The 15,733-nt window shown below is 53.1% G+C and overlaps 1 protein-coding gene across 3 annotated transcripts in view; it reads left to right on the plus strand.

The window, feature by feature from the left end:
- Positions 1-367: 367 nt before the first annotated feature.
- Positions 368-15,733, plus strand: part of Tbx4 (T-box transcription factor 4) — a 30,458-nt gene continuing 15,092 nt past the window's right edge. For 2 of the 3 annotated variants that reach the window (XM_037201115.1, XM_028878196.2), the window contains exons 1-5: positions 368-692; positions 4,233-4,427; positions 5,058-5,152; positions 12,997-13,116; positions 14,198-14,345. In XM_037201115.1, the coding sequence (XP_037057010.1) occupies positions 4,236-4,427; positions 5,058-5,152; positions 12,997-13,116; positions 14,198-14,345 (555 nt within the window). In that variant the 5' untranslated portion in view covers positions 368-692; positions 4,233-4,235. Of the gene's footprint in view, positions 693-4,180; positions 4,428-5,057; positions 5,153-12,996; positions 13,117-14,197; positions 14,346-15,733 lie in introns of those variants that run through there. The other variant, XM_028878195.2, reaches the window with a different exon arrangement.

A 15,733-nucleotide genomic window follows, 5' to 3' on the forward strand; every position in this document is an offset into this window, starting at 1 on the left:
CCCACAGCTGCTGCAGGTGCGAGCATGGGGTGGTCAGGGTCAGTACAGGGCATGTGTGTGCCCTGGGCCCCGAGGACACCGGCTCCCAAGTCCATCGCGGGCAGGCGGGGCTGTGGGAGAGTCGGTGCGGGGAGGTGACCCGGCCAGTGGTCAGGCCCAGCCGTGGGCGCCGGGGAGCGGGCCCGGCTGTCCAGTCTCAGTGGGAACAGGGCACCGCGACCCGGCCGCCCGTCCCCTCTTCCCGCCTCTCTAATCTAAACCATGCGGGGCTCCAGGTCCCTGCCCGGCCCGAGGACTGAGGGAAGGGCACCCAGCTACACTGCCGAGGAGCCCGCGGCCCGATCGAGGCTTGGAGTCAGAGAGGACCGAGGAGTCCCAGGACCCTAGAGTCCCCCTCTCCGGGGGGCGGCGGGCGAGAACTGATTGACAGCTGCGACGTCAGCAGGGGGGGGGGTGCGGCCGGCCCCGGAGGGAGGAAGGACTAGGAGGAGAGAGCAGAGGCCCCAAAGTGCAGCCTCAGAGATCAAGGGCCCGCTCCACACCCGGGATGTGCCGGGCCCCGAGGACGCAGAGGGCAGCGGGACGGTGACCCAGAGGCCCAGGCAGAGCCCCTAGGGTCCCACGCCTCTCGGACCTGAGCTGGTTGCAGACCTGGGGCCGCAGGCGCCTCCGCATGCTGCTGTGCAGTTAGGGTGAGTGTGGGCTCCAGCCCGTCGCGGGTGAGCGGGGTGCGGGCCTGGGGTCACCCAGCTCAGGGTTAAGCAGCAGGATCCAGGGGGATGAGCTGAACAGGGGGGAACTGGGGTTAGAGGTCGTCAAAGCCGTATGAGGACCGCGACCTTGCCTCAGTAGTCCGATCACTGACTCGGCCCCATACCCAGTGGCAGGGGCACAAGTCCCCAGTCTGGAGTATGGGTCTAGGGATCAAGTATTGTTGTTTCGTCGGGACAAGAGTGGTGGCCTTGAAACTCGAATTTGCAGAATAAGAAAGGCCCAAAAAGAGGGGTCCGGACTGACGGTGAAAACTGAAAATCCATGAAAAAAAAAATGTAGGCAATGAGAACCTTGATGCCACGGACTAGTCAGATTTAAATCAGTGACCGTTATAAAAAGTAACAATAGCCCAAAATGTCAGAGAAACAGAGCGAAACGGTTAACTGATATAATATTTACGATATTTTTTTTGTCAACACAATAGTCCTTTTCAGGATCGAATGAAAATAGCAATAACAATTTGAAAAGAACTGAAGACAAAGTACCTTCAAATACAGAGACAAAGCAACCACCATTGTACCAAAGTCACTATCCATAGTATATAAGGAATAATACTGATTTAGCAAATTACTAAACTGAGGTACTGTAGGAAACAAGTTAGGGAAAAGATGAACGACTCAAATATTAAGGAAAATTCCTTCAGTACCAATGCGAGACTATTATACGATGCATTGTTGATATCATATCAATATTAAATATCAACCAGAATATTAACAAGTAATTGTAATACATGTAGAGACACAGTGATGAGGATTGCTGGAGTAATGAGGATTTATGAGCAAGTATTAATAGTCACAACAGTATAAATAATGTCTGAGCAATAAGTATTACACCAACGTGCTGAAAAATAATCAGAGTAATAAGGGCTACAGCAATATTACAAATGATGACAAAGTAACAAGCAGCCGTGAAGTGATGAAAAATAGCAGGCAAATTAAGATCCATACCGTTGCAAATAATGACAGAGTAACGAGCGAGATATTATAGGGAGGTGATGAGTAATAATGCCTAGAGTAACATGAACAACCCTAGCAAAACAAATCCTGGCAAGATAATAAGAAATATTATAATGATGTAAAGAAAATTAACCCAAATATCGGGGACAATACTATTACAATTATGCTAAATAACAACCTACGAAAATTTAGACAGAATGAAGAGCTAAAGTGGGAACATGAATGCCCAGTACAAGTAAAATAATGATAGATTAATCGGACCAATTGAACACTGTATTTAATGACCTAAATATTGGTAACAGTATTATTATTGTGCCTGAGGATCCCTGAAGGGTGAAACAGTAACAGAAAAGCAACAACGTTTTCCATAAGGATACCAAACTCCTGCTTTACCCTTACGGTGTTAAAATCACGAATAATTCCAGAGCTAGGGATAAATATTTTTAATGTTGCCGAACTGACCAGAATTTTACTTCGACAATAACAATTAAAACATTTTAAAAAAAGTAAATATTTTTTTAAAAATCCCCTCGTGTAAGGAAAAATTTTATTAGTAAAAACTATGAAAAGAAAAATGCTGTCCTCTCCCCAGAAAAATGAGGGAGCCCAAAGCAACCATCCCAGGCTCAGGGACAGCGCGGGATGGCCCGCGGAGGGTCGATGAGATGGACCCTGGCGCTGAGGCTGGGGCTGAGGCTGGGGCGAGCGCGGGACCCAAGAATCCAGCATCCGAGCGAGCGAGCGCCCTGGGACCGAGAGGAGCGCTCTGCAAAAGGGGGAGAGAAAAAAGGGAGTCTTGGGGGCGTCTGGAGCGGTGGCTTAGAGGCAGAGGAAAGCGATCCGCAACCCGCTGGAGGGGAAGGAGAGCACAGCCTAACTCCGCCGGCCGCCGGCCGCGGGTCTAAGAGGGCAGCCCGCGTTAGCGCAGGCAGGGTGAAGAGCCGCAAGGCCGCTGCTCGGCTCGGGGTGACAAGGGACCTCCGTAGCGCTGCAGGCAGCCCCCGCTCCAGCCCTGCGAGCCTCCGCACCTGGGCTGGGCGAGGCCGTTGGTGGGCTCCTATTCTGGTTGATGCCCAAATAGAATGGAAGGCAGTGACCCTGTGGTTTGCGGGAATCCTAGATTTTTCGAAGCCCGGCCCGGGAACCGGCACGTGGCTCAAGGCAGGGTGCAGGGGCAGGCCATGTCCAGGCAGCCTTGCTTGTTCCAGGCGGGCTGTAGCCGACACCGGCTGGGCTGTCAGCCTTATCTTTATGGGCTTTTCCCAGCCTCGGCTGGCCCTGGCCCCCTTTTATCTCCTCGGTTGCACTTGGCTTGTTTACTTTGGAGGCCCTGGGAGCCGAAGAAGTCTCAGCCTGGGTGCAGAGGTTGGTGAGCTGGGTAGGTGAGGGGCCTGAGCCTGGAGATGGCCAAAGAGATCCGGGGTAGAACAGAAAGGGTCTGGGAGGGAGGAGAAAAGGGAGAGATTTCGCCAAGACACACAGAAAGCCCACGAAAACTTGGCCAGATCCTGAAGGAAGAGGAGGCTGGTAGGAAGGGAAGCCTAGAACAGTATATGGCTGCACCCCGAGGGATGCAGGAGAGGCTGGTCCTTGCAAGCTAGATTTTTCTTTTTGGTGTCTCCAAGACCACAACGTGCACTTGGGCAGGCAGGTGAATAGGCCTAGATACTTAAATTTAGCTGTGCCCCGAGGCAAGGCCAGACTGATTGTGAAATGGACCCGCCCTACTGGCCTAGTGTTTAGCTAAGAAAGCTTTGAATCCTTTGGCCCAAAGATTCCTTTTTGGAACTAAGGAGCGAGTGTGTGAGCCAGCTTGTGTGAATGTGAGGACAGTTTGAGGAGGCCCCTGGCAGAGTTCAGGGTCTGGATCAGAGGGACCCCAAGAGAGAGTGTGCTCCTTGGGTGAGGAGGATGCGGTGTGGGGTTTGGAAGCCTTTGGTTCAGAATGTCTTCACTTGGAGTACCTGGACTGGGGTGCTGGGTGAGGGCAGAAAGCTGAGCGCTGGCCTGAAGTGCCCCAGCTCTGGGCGCTTCTCAGGTGTGGAGCTGCAGGAATCTGGGCCCCGACGGGCCTAGCTCTCCTCTCCCGCCAGCCCCGGTAGCGTCCTGAGTATCCTGGGCCAAAAAAAAATGAGACCCTAGTTATTTCCAAGTGGTCAAGAAGACCCAGGCCCTGTGCTCTAGTTGAGCTGGAGGAACACGGGGTGCAGCTGAGACTCTGCGGGAAGGCGGTCCTTCCTCAAGACCTACTCATCATACAGCCCCAAGTCTTGGGGGCAGGCAGACCTTAAACTGCACATAGACCCTCCCAGGTCCAGAACCTGAAGGGAGGAGGCTAGGGTCCTGCCCTCCCGCATGCTCCCTCCCCCAGCTCAGAAGGGGGCGGGGTCCACGTGTGCCTAGGCACCCACTAGAAGCCCCGGGGGCTCAGCTCCACAGGGCCGCGGGGCCTCTGGCCAGTGCAGATCTGGCTGTGTAACTCGGCGCGTGCTGTGCCCGCAGGAGATGCTGCAGGATAAGGGCCTGTCGGAGAGCGAGGAGGCCTTCCGGGCCCCGGGCCCAGCGCTCGGGGAGGCCAGCACCACCAACGCCACCAACGCCCCCGAGCCCGCGCTGGCCGCGCCCGGCCTTAGCGGAGCAACTCTCGGCAGCCCCCCGGGCCAGGGTGCCGACGTCGCCGCTGCAGCCGCGGAGCAGGTAGGGGCGTCGAGTTGTCTGTTTTGTGCGGGTCCTCCCGTGGGTCGTAGACAGGACTCCTGGGGTCAGATGCTGTCAGCCCTTTGGTTCTCTGCTGGGCATGGCTGGTGCACTCTGCTTTCCAGGGAGGGTCCTTCTCCACTTCGAACCCTCGGGGCTGACTCTGATCCCTGATTCAGGGGACAAGCCCAAACCCATGTCCATCTCCGAGGACTCCAAGAGGGTGGAAGCTAGAGAGTGGGACAGATTAGGGAGGCCACAGAATAGTTATCGAGAAGGCTTTCGAGCCGCTACCATACACATCACCACAACCCGCATCCCCAGAGCCTTTCTCAAAATCCCTCGGTCCATCCACAAGCGGTGGCTAAGGCCAGCTGTGGAGTGTCATCTATTCCGGCACCATCACTGTGTCCTCTGTAGGGTCATCAGTGGAGGGAGCTTGAATCTCTAATTCAAAGTTTCACATTCTCCAGTGGTTCAAAAAATAATTCCGTGAAACGAAATCTCGAGGAGTGGGCTCTGGGGCTGGCATGTTCTCCGTATCCGTAGGCCTGCACTCTATGCAGGCTCCGCGTGGAGCCCAGCTGTGGGCCAGCCAGGCAGACCAGTTCTCCTTCCTCCCATCCCCAGACCATCGAGAACATCAAGGTGGGACTGCATGAGAAGGAGCTGTGGAAGAAGTTCCACGAAGCAGGCACCGAGATGATCATCACCAAGGCCGGCAGGTTAGCCGGGGAGAGTGACGTGGGGAGGGCGCCAGGTGGGAGTCAGGAGGATGTGTTGGCCTGGGAGTCCCGCCGCGAGAGGACTCTGCAGTCTTCTGGGTTCCTGGTCTGGGGCCAGTGGGCAACTGGTCAGTCACTGAGGTCCCAGCTTCACCTTCTACAGCAGCCGGCGGCGGGACTGACAGCATTTACACCTTCCAAGGACCTGAAGGGGTCGGAAGGCTCTGTCGGTCGAGACAGCTTTATGCTGATGACATGCAAACCAGGGCAGCCACACCCGGAGGCCACCTGCAGGGATGCTTGGCCCTTGGGGCAATTTCTCTGGCCTGATCTGCTGAAGGAACCTTCAGGCGACAGAAGTGATGAGGTCATGTTTCTCAGTCGCCCTAACTTTTTGGGAGTAGCATGAACCCCAAGTTACTTATCCTAGGGCAACACTCTCCTCAGCCTAGGGGAAGGCACCACCCGGGTCCGAGTGTTGTTGGGGAGCCTCCCTAGCTCTCGGTGGCTGCCAGAGAAGGGTGATTTATAAAGTGGAAACATCTTTAAAATGCACCAGTGTGTATGGGAGAGTAGAGGGAGGAGAGATTGAGAAGAGAAAGACACAAAGCTCTCTCTCTCTCTCTCTCTCTCTCTCTCTCTCTCTCTCTCTGTGTGTGTGTGTGTGTGTGTGTGTGTGTGTGTGTTCGTTCTTGAGAGGTCACATGCCTGTGAGTGTGTGTAAAGCAGACAGACATTGCTGTGATGGCTGGCATAGGACAGGAGTGGCAGTTGGCAAGCGATAGACACTGAGAACTCACAGCTTAGGGAGCTGTTGTGGATACTCTGTCCTTCTGCATCCATTCACTTGGTTTGGGTCCCTGGGAGCAAACGAGGTAAGAAGATGTCCATTTCCCTGGTGATGAGCCTGAAAAGTGTTGTTGGGAGAAATCAGATCGTGGTAAGCCGTCAAGGGCCAGGGACGTGGAGTCAGACTGCAGGAGGAGGAGTGTTCTCTCAGTAACTCAACTGTTTCCATCTGTGCGACCCTCAGACAAGGGCCATCCGGGTCTCTACCTGCCTCCACTTCACCCACAAAAGGTCCTGCTTCCTTCAGCTGTCCACAAAGTATAGGACAGAGTTTCGTTTCAAAAGAAACAAAAGTCAGTGGGGGTGCTGTGTGCAGTGCATGGATACTGGGGTCCTTCTTGTCGGCTCCCAGGCAGGCATTGTGCAATTTTCTTTTTTAATTGTTGAAGATGGAAATATGGATACTTGGCCACCCTCTTGTCTCAGAAAGATGGCATGGAAGGCTTATCAGGGAAGGAGGAAAGTTGGTTTTAAGGCCCTGAGTTGGCTGCATTTGGGGCATAGGAAAAGAGGACACTTTAGTGTTCTTGGCAGAGAGTGGCCTGGCTGAATGGGCATGGAGAACAGAGAAAGGAGTTTGACCTCTTCCCAGCTGGGTGCGTGTGGGTGAGTGACTACCGTCCTGTGGCTCCTCGGTGTGAGGGGTTTAAAAATGGTAGCTGTATGTATACCTGCTGTCCTTCCTAACTATGAGACTCAAACAGGGATTCCTGTGAAAGGCACTAGTAAAACATCAGGTGCATTATAGGTGTGGAGACAGGGGGATTGGTCTCTTGTGCCTGCTGACATGGAGGGAAGAAAAAAGGAAGAACACTCCAGACTTATGTTTGTAGATTTTAACCTCTTGGAAATATATGATGGGCATGATCTCTGGATATATGAGTTTGTGGTTTTCACTGGCTTTCTGTACCTGTTTGGGTCCTCCTTCCTCCCTACTCCCAGCAGAAAGCCCTCACATCCACAGGGCTACCCTCTAAGTCAGAAGCCTGTGCCCTATCCTAGTGATTCTACCTAGGGGTCTGTCTCGGGGATGGTGCTGATGTCTAAAAATGGCTGTGAGGATGCTGGTCCATTATGTGGTCCTCACATCCTTTCATTTCTCTGGTGCAAAGTTATGCCAAATCTAATTGGAAAAACTCATTAGCCTTATCCACTCCTGCTTCAGAGCTTATGGACCCCATTTCTTCCTGCTTCCTACTATCTTTTTTTGGGGGGGTTGCTAGGATCCACTCCATCTTGCATGTACTAAGCATGCTGCTAAAGCACTGAGCTATACCCCAGAACCCCACTGTCTTCAGAGACCACCTTCATTGGCTGGCTCATTGTGCCTAGGCAGTCTCGGGATGCAGCCTGCTTGCTCTGTGTGGACTTGTGGCTGGCTCTCCCACACTCCACCCAGTCAGTGTTTTCCCAAACTACAAGTGTGCCAGTACCCTTCCTGGGACATATACCTTTCTCAGCAGATGGCCTGGTACTTCTTCCTGCACCCTGGATCATAAATAACAAGATGTAAAGATCTCCTTGATGGCGTTTTTTCTTCTTTTTTTACGGATGCCTTGTAAAGTAAAGGATTGATTGGTCCTAGAGAATCTGGCTGCTTAGGGGCATGATAACTGCTGTCTGTCTGTCTGGGGAAGGATGGGGCCCTGGAGAAGAGAATCAGAATGTTCTCAAGAGCGTTTGAGTTCAAGGTTTCACAAGTCTTCTGCCCATTGGGTTCTTGAAAATCTGAAGGCCAAACGAAAAAGAGAATCAGCCTCATTGGATAGTGCTTTTGACTAAAATGCTCAAGATCCCCGGATGCCAGGTATTGCATGAGAGAAAAACCCTTCCTAGTCAGTCTCAGACCCAGACTGCTCATGTCGGTAATGGCAGAGAACAGATTTCTCTCTTGGCTTCATATTCCTTCCAAGCTTGATACATGTGAGAAACTGCATTTTTCCCTCCCAAACACAGATAAAAGTGAGCTCCACAAAAATTTAAATATAAACCTTCCAAAAATGTGCATTTCCTACCCATCTGACTGGCCTTCCCCTAGGCCACGGTTTTGCCACCAGATAAATCTCCACTATCAGTCTCCATAGCCTGTTGAGTTCAATGTTGCTTGTGTTAGTGACAGTGAATTTGCGTTTGAAAAATGAACTACCGATGAGAACTCCTGTTGAACCTGTATTGTTTGTTATTCTGAGGCAAGGATTTGGCCGGGCTTAATCCCGGGCTTCAAAGCCAATTGCCCTCGCTCTGTATACAGAGCGTCAGAGCCCAGTGGCGTGGATGATAAGAGAAATAAGGGTTGAAGACACTGGGAAAAGTGGGTTGGGGAGAGAGCGCTTTGATCTCGTCTTAAAGTATTTTCTGAAAGCAAAAGTCTATCAGAAGGAAGTGCCTTAAAAAAAAAAAATCCGAGCAAAGCAACTGACCTTCCCAAACAGCATCCATTCCACACACTCTCCCTTCAACCCTCCTCCCTTCAGGGAAAATATGTCTTTAAAAATGCTTTGGGTGTATTAGAAAGGCATTCTCTCTCTCTCTCTCTCTCTCTCTCTCTCTCTCTCTCTCTCTCTCTCTCTTTCAGAAATCATTTGGCTCCAACAGGTCTGGCCAGAATATAGGCAGCCCTCACCCCCCACTTTGGCTGCTACCCACCCCTTCCCAATAAGACCCCAGAATTTTAAGGATAAAATGATGTGCGGGCTTTCCAGTGATCCCTGCCTTTCCCCTACAGCTCATTTTGCATTTTGTTTCCCTTCAAGGTTCTAAGATAGGAACCGTGTGTGTGTGTGTGTGTGTGTGTGTGTGTGTGTGTGTGTGTGTGTTCGCGCTCCCGCACGTCATTTAAATGTAGATTTCTTCTTTGAAGTGGAATATTTCTGCACGATAATGTGGGCGCCTCTGAAGTTTACAGCCCTATAGAATTAAAAAGAAAACAAAAACACGAACCCAGCATGTAACCACCATCCAGATAAGGGAGAACCTCCCTAGTCCCCCGTATTCCTCCTGCGTGCCCTGCGGGTCACCACCGCTGCCACCCTGAAAACCACTTTCCACACTTCTCGCCTGCTCCGGGGTTTTAATGCCTGCATTTAAGGGAAGGCACGTGTAGCTGCTTCAGATCTCCACCCTCAGGGAAGTCGGGGACTGCGGTGGGTTGGGTTTGGGGGGGTTCAGCTAGGTAGGGAGAGTCTGATGAGGTTCCAAGGTCTTGATTTCCACTTTGTCACTGGGATGGGGGAGTGTGCACTAATTCGGCGCCTTGCATTTGACAACTGTAAGACCCAGGAGCCCAGCCATCCCCGAGGCGTCCTCTCCCGGCGGGGAGTTCGCATTTACAGATCTGTAGCCAAAAGCACAACGCCCCCCAGCCTGGGGTCTGCACACAGAGGAAGCTTATCCTAGCAGCTCATTCTAAAGCCATTTCCTAGTATGAAGCAGATAAAGGCTCGGGTCCGGTACCCTTTCAGAGCCGGCTGCTGATCAGAGGGGAGGTCCCGGCTTTCATCTGCTCCCGGCGGGCGGCCAGGCGGCCAGCGTGTTTATTCCCCTGGCGGAGCCGCTTCCGCGCGTGCTGGCCGCCGCAGCTGTCTGGGGACAGCGCGGGTGCGGGGACCCGGGATGGCGGGGAGAGAGAAGGCGCGGGGGCACGCGCGAAGGGGGCGGAAGGGCGCGGGCCGCGTAGGGCGCAGCGACAGTCAAAGCTAGTGACCGTCTCCGCTCCTGCTCCGCCCTCCCCAGCCCTGAGCCCCCCAACCCCAGTGTAGGGTGTTGGTTTTCAGGTACGTTTAATGTCGTAAATCAGAAATAACTGATAGCTCGCACGATCGTTTCGCGTGTTTTGTTAGCGAGGACCTTTACTTTGCCAGTAGAGCGCGGAGGAAGTCACAGCTCCCCAAACTGAGTCTGGCCTCTGCATGGAGGCCTGCTCACCTGATGAACAGCCCGCAATTTGGGCCTTCGGGTTCCAGCACTAGCCCTTTCCCAAAACAAGGGCAAATGTCTGTGCGGTTGTGGGTGGTACACCTCGTCTTTCCATGCAGCCGCCCTTCCTCCCTGGACAAGCAACTGGGTGTTGGGCATGGGATGGGTGGCAGCATTTGCCCCCCCCCCCCAGTGTGGTCTGCAGGCCCCTGAAGCATGCCTTCAACAAGCTTGGCTAAGACCTGGTCATCTGTTTCTAAGAGGGTAGTTCATGCTGCTGCAGGGGTCCCACACCAAATATCCTGGCTACCCTCTCTGCTTGTGAGGGCTGATGCCCTCAGAAGATGGGAACTGGCTGATAGAAGAGGCTGAGGCCAAGAGGTACTCTCCTTCCATAACACCAGTGCCCCAAGACCTCCCCGAAATGGCTCTGGAACGGGGCAGACCCTGGCCCTAAGCCTTGGGCAGCAGAGTTCAGGAATCTCAGGGGTTTCTGAGGAGCTGTGTCTGCCAGGCCCTCTGAGCTGCTGAGGCACAGTGCAACATGGGAAGGTCAGGGTCCCTCAGTCCCCTTTCATTCAGGCTGTACACACTGTTGCAGCGGCAGCTAGGCCTTACTTCCTGGCCCTTGTATGTGGGCCCTGGCCCTGGGAGGAGGCTGTGGATGTCCTCTGCTGTTACCACCTGCAGCGACGGACTATCTGGGCCTAGCTAGCCCAACACAGCCAGGGCTGCCCCATTTTGTTGCTGTTTCTGTAGCAGTTACGAAATGGTGGCCTGGAGGGGACAGGGTTCTTGGCTTAACCCCAGGGAGGGCGAGGCAAGGCAGCTGCTGCCCTCCTCCTTTAGCTTTAGACCCACCAGGAGTGAGGCAGGGCCAGGAAACAGGGTGGCACCCACTCCAGCTGTGCCCCTATGCCGGGCAGGGGACTGGTTCGAAGGAGGAGGCTGGAGTGGGTTCCTGAGTCCTCTGGCTTCCTCCATGCTTGCAGAGGGGGTGGGGTGGGTATTTGAAAATGCTTTCAATTGACATCTGAGACAAATTCTTCCACACAGTTTATAAGTCCCTAGACTTGCAGCTAGACCTGCCCCCCGCCCCCGCCTTCCAGGCACGCATACAGGCACACATGCGCACTTGCCCCGCATGCTCATGCACATGCGCCCGGGGCCGCCATAGCCGCCCTTTCCCTCTGCAGTGTGTGTACCAGCCTTGCCTGCAGCAGGGAGGTGCGTGGGCTGGGCTAGGCAGGTCCTGGAGGGGAACCAACTCTTCCGGAACCCTTCTGCTCAGGGTCCCAGTTTTCTGTGGGGTCTGCCAGCTCGTGGAGACCAGGTGAGCTAGTACTGATGACAAAGTAAAGAGAGGTGGGTTGTGTCCAATCTGTTTGAGGTGTCCAGGGCAGCTTCTGGTGAGGTTCTCGGGCTTAGTGATGGCTTCCTGGTGTTGGTTTGAGTCTCAGTACCACAGTGGAGGGTGGGCTGAGGCTTCAGTCAGGCTTGGACCCTACTTCTCTTCTGGGGAACCCCTTAGTGAGGTGGTTTGTGTGTTTGTTTTTGTTTTTCGAGACTGGGTTTCTCTGTGTAGCCTTGGCTGTCCTGGAACTCACTCTGTAGACCAGGCTGACCTCAGAAATCCACCTGCCTCTGCCTCCCCAGTGCTGGGGTTAAAGGTGTGCACCACCACCTCCCTGCTGGCTTTTTTTTTTTTTCTTTTTCTTTTTTTGAGAAGGTTTTGGTATGTAGTCCAGATTGGGCCAAACCAGAAGTCCTCCTGCCTCAGCCTCCCTGAGCACTGGAATTATAGGTCAGGATGAATGGCCATGCTGATTTTAAATGGAGTATGTGACTTGTATGATGTAGTGATGGGCATCTGACCCAGTGGGTTCTAGGCAAGTGGTCTAACCTGAGTTCCATCTCCAGCCCTCATTTGTGGAAAGTCAGCTGGGAAGAGACTGGAGGCCCCTGTGTGGGAAGGGGTGCATGGCGGTTCGGTCTGCCCTGTTCTGGTTAAGTAACAGCAGAGGGATCTGTGCTCTTGCAGGTTCATGTGTACGTCCTGAGGACCCTAGGGAAGCTCTTCTCAGAACAGTTTCATCATGGGCTACAGGAACTGGAAGACTCATTTCTGTTGGGTCCATTTTCATAGAAATAGACCGTAGCCCTGGCACGTGGGAGGTGGGACAGAGCAGGGGCTGGAGGACATAGTAATGTTACCCTCACTTGAGAGGGAGGAAAATCAAGGCGTGGGAGATCCAGGCCTGAGGCTTAGCTGGCTAGTGGTGGGCCTGGCTGTGATCAATGGCAGGCTGATTCTAGCTTCCATGTTTTTACCTATGGGGCTTCTCCACTGACTTCCTGGGTTCCTAGTCAAGGTGCTATGTATGGCCTTGGCGAAGCATCTACCATGAGAAATATCCTGCAGCACACACAGGAAGAACCAGGCTCAGCAGGGGTTTCCCAGAGTTCCCTTTCCTGTGAGAAAGGCATCTCATTGCTTATGGGAACAGCCCAGAGTGGCTTCCAGGTCAGCTGCCCTATGATGTCACCTCAGAACTTTAGCTGTATGTAAGCTGGCGAAGGACAGGGACAACTTAAGGCAGCCAGATTGCTACTAAAATGCCCCCTCACTATCCCAACCAGGGTCTCGATGCTGCTGCGGCTCAGAGCTTACTGGGTCCTAATCTTGGGGGATTTCCAGGGTGGGAGATTTGGGGAAAGGTGTAAATTGTCTTTTTTTTTTTTTTTTTTTTTTTTCGAGACAGAGTTTCTCTGCATAGCTTTGCGCCTTTCCTAGAGCTCACTTGGTAGCCCAGGCTGGCCTCGAACTCACAGAGATCCTCCTGGCTCTGCCTCCTGAGTGCTGGGATTAAAGGCGTGTGCCACCACCGCCCGGCTGTAAATTGTCTTTCTGCATGTAGATTGACAGCTGGTGGGGGAGGGGAGGTCTGGGTAGTTTGGACAGCTCTGTCCTTGGCACAGGGAGGACAAGAGAGAAGTAGGTCATGATCATTGGTTAAAAGGGCTCCAGGTCTGTTCTTACATTTACTCTGCCATTTCTCCTCCACCCTTGACCCCCTCAGGAGGATGTTCCCCAGCTACAAGGTAAAGGTCACAGGCATGAACCCCAAGACCAAGTACATCCTGCTCATCGACATTGTCCCCGCGGATGACCATCGTTACAAGTTCTGTGACAACAAATGGTAAGAGGCCCAGGGCTAATCTTTCCTCAGCTGCTCTTTCTGCTCCTGATGCCAGCCAGTCTGCTGCCGCCCAGAGATGCTTTGCCGGACCACTGCCTGCACCTGGATAGGAGTGGAGGCAGGCCCGAATGCTGCACGTGTTTTCAGTACCAGCACCACCGAGGGCACGTGTGTAGGCTTTGCTGGACATTGAGGGGCCATACTCCCCCATCGTCATGGACAGGCTGGTGCTGTCTGGAAGGAAAACCGCTAATACTGGGTGGATTCAGGCACTGCTAATGCCCCGCTGAGGTGGAGAATGGGGACCATTTTTCTTGAGAAACTTCAATAGTTTAGTGACATTACTTGGTTTGAAGCTTTCATATTTCTGGCTGGATGTCAGACTGAGGGGTCTGCTGCCTCGGGTCAGAGAGCAGGGCCCTTGCTAAAGGGCCCTGGGGGAAAGATGGGCAGGTCGGAGAGCCAAGTGAGTACCACACCTTGGCACTGTCCTTGTCCCTAGGACATCTGGCTGGGGCCCTGGGGTCTGTGACAGCCGAGGTCATAGAAGCAAAAGCTAGATTAGAACTCAGAACAGGCTCTGGATTGGAAAGTTCCTTGGAGAAGTTCCAGCTGACATATTTATAACATTGAAAAAGAAAAAAATATTTAAGGGAGTGCTGGGGGCAGAGGGGGGGTCAGTAGTTCAGGGGTTAAAGTGCTGCCAGTAAATAAATAAAACGTATAAATAAAACATACAGAAGTGCCTGACTCTCCCTGAAGTATCTTTATAAACAGCCCGAGTCTTTGAAGTAAATGCTGCTGCCTTCCTTCATCCCCCTTCTTCCTACTTCAGTGAAGTAAGGAGCTGGGAAGCACTGACTCCTCCTCCTCTCCCCTCCCCCCTCCTCCTCTTCTTCTTCCTCCTCTTCCTCCTCCTCCTCCTCTCTGCTCCCCCCTGCATCAACACTGGATAGAAAAACAGCCGTTATTCCTCTGGGCCTTGCTCTGCTCCAAGTGGGAATGGGGAGTTAGAAATGGGGAGTTGGGCTTCACCAGACCCCAGGGAACCCAGCTGTTCCTGTTGTCTGCTGTCCTGCAGGATGGTCGCAGGGAAGGCGGAGCCGGCCATGCCAGGGAGGCTTTATGTCCACCCAGATTCTCCTGCCACCGGGGCCCACTGGATGCGGCAGCTGGTCTCCTTCCAGAAGCTGAAGCTGACAAACAACCACCTGGACCCCTTTGGCCATGTAAGAAAGAGGGGTGGTCTGGTCTTGGGGGAGAGAGCAGCCGTAGGGGCAGTGGAGCCGGGGTGTCTTACGGGTTTGAGAATGGAGAGACTCCACTTGGTGTCAGGCCTCTCTGACTCTGCAGATCAGCTGTATGTATCCCTCTCCTCCTCACCAGCTGGTGACTCTGGGCAAGTGTCTCAGCCTTTTTGAGTCTTAGTTTCCTAGTGTGGAGAAACTAAGGGTTGACGGTATGTGCCTTTTGTGGTAGTGAGGCCTACATGAGAGATTATATAGGAAGTACCTTACAGAGAGGAGCTAAGTGAATGGAGTATGGCAATGGAGATGCTGCTGCTGCTGGCAGTAGTTGTGATAGTGATGGAGAATGATGCTGATGCTGGCAGTAATGGTGATAGTGATGGAAGATGCTGCTGCTGCTGGTGGTGGTGGTGGTGGTAATAGTGATGGAAGATGCTGATGCTGATGCTGGCAGTAGTGATAGTGATGGAGGATGATGCTTTAGTGATGATGATGACGATGACGATGACGACGATGACCATGCTGGTGATGATGACCATTGTGGAGGTGGTGATGAAGATGATGAGGATGACAGACCAAATCTCTCAGGTTTGGTTTTTCCAAAACCTATTCCTGCTAGATTCTTCAGATGTGAATTCTGAAGTCCCTCTTTGAATGTTCTGTCCTTCTGACCTCTGGAAGGGGAGGATCATCTCTGGCTCCTGGCTCCACCTCTGCCTGGCTTCCTGGTGTCTAGTTCATGGGTCAGGACAGTGGCAGTGGCAGTGGCAGTGGCAGTGGTGGCTGCCTGCAAACGTCCTAATCCCAGTTGCTCAGGCTCATTCTTTCCCCATCTGGCCCTGGCAGGCCCACAGAAAGGAGCTTTTTATGTGGAAATCTTTAGCTCAAATGTGTTTAGCTCAAACAGAAGCCTAGCAGCTGGTATCATCTTCCAGGGCTTCAGACCCTGCCTCCGTGGACTCCTGTGGTTCTCTGGTAGTGTAGTACAGGGGTGTGGGAGAACCTCAGCGGTAGAGGCCGCTAGGTCCTTGCCATGTTGCACACCTAACCCCAGAGGTGGAGATGGGGGGACAAGGGCACAGATCTCTTGCACAGTGCAGTCTCTGGGGAGCTGTGTGCCAGTCAGGATACTGCGAAGTCCCTTCTGGAAAATGCAGAAGTTGTTTCATCCTGATTGATGGGAAGCAGCTCCTGACTTCAGTTTCTGAATCGGTTCAGCTTTCTTCTTGGTCCTTGGGGATGTAAATACACACCTGGAGTGCTGATTCACCAAATTAACCTTCTCTATTTTACAAGTCTCTAGACCGGGTTTCCCATGCAGGGCATGAAGATCCCATTGGGGAGGGTCAGCCAAGTTGCAACTCCCAGAG

The sequence above is a fragment of the Peromyscus leucopus genome, chromosome 8b, assembly GCF_004664715.2.
Source record: "Peromyscus leucopus breed LL Stock chromosome 8b, UCI_PerLeu_2.1, whole genome shotgun sequence".
Taxonomy (NCBI): domain Eukaryota; kingdom Metazoa; phylum Chordata; class Mammalia; order Rodentia; family Cricetidae; genus Peromyscus; species Peromyscus leucopus.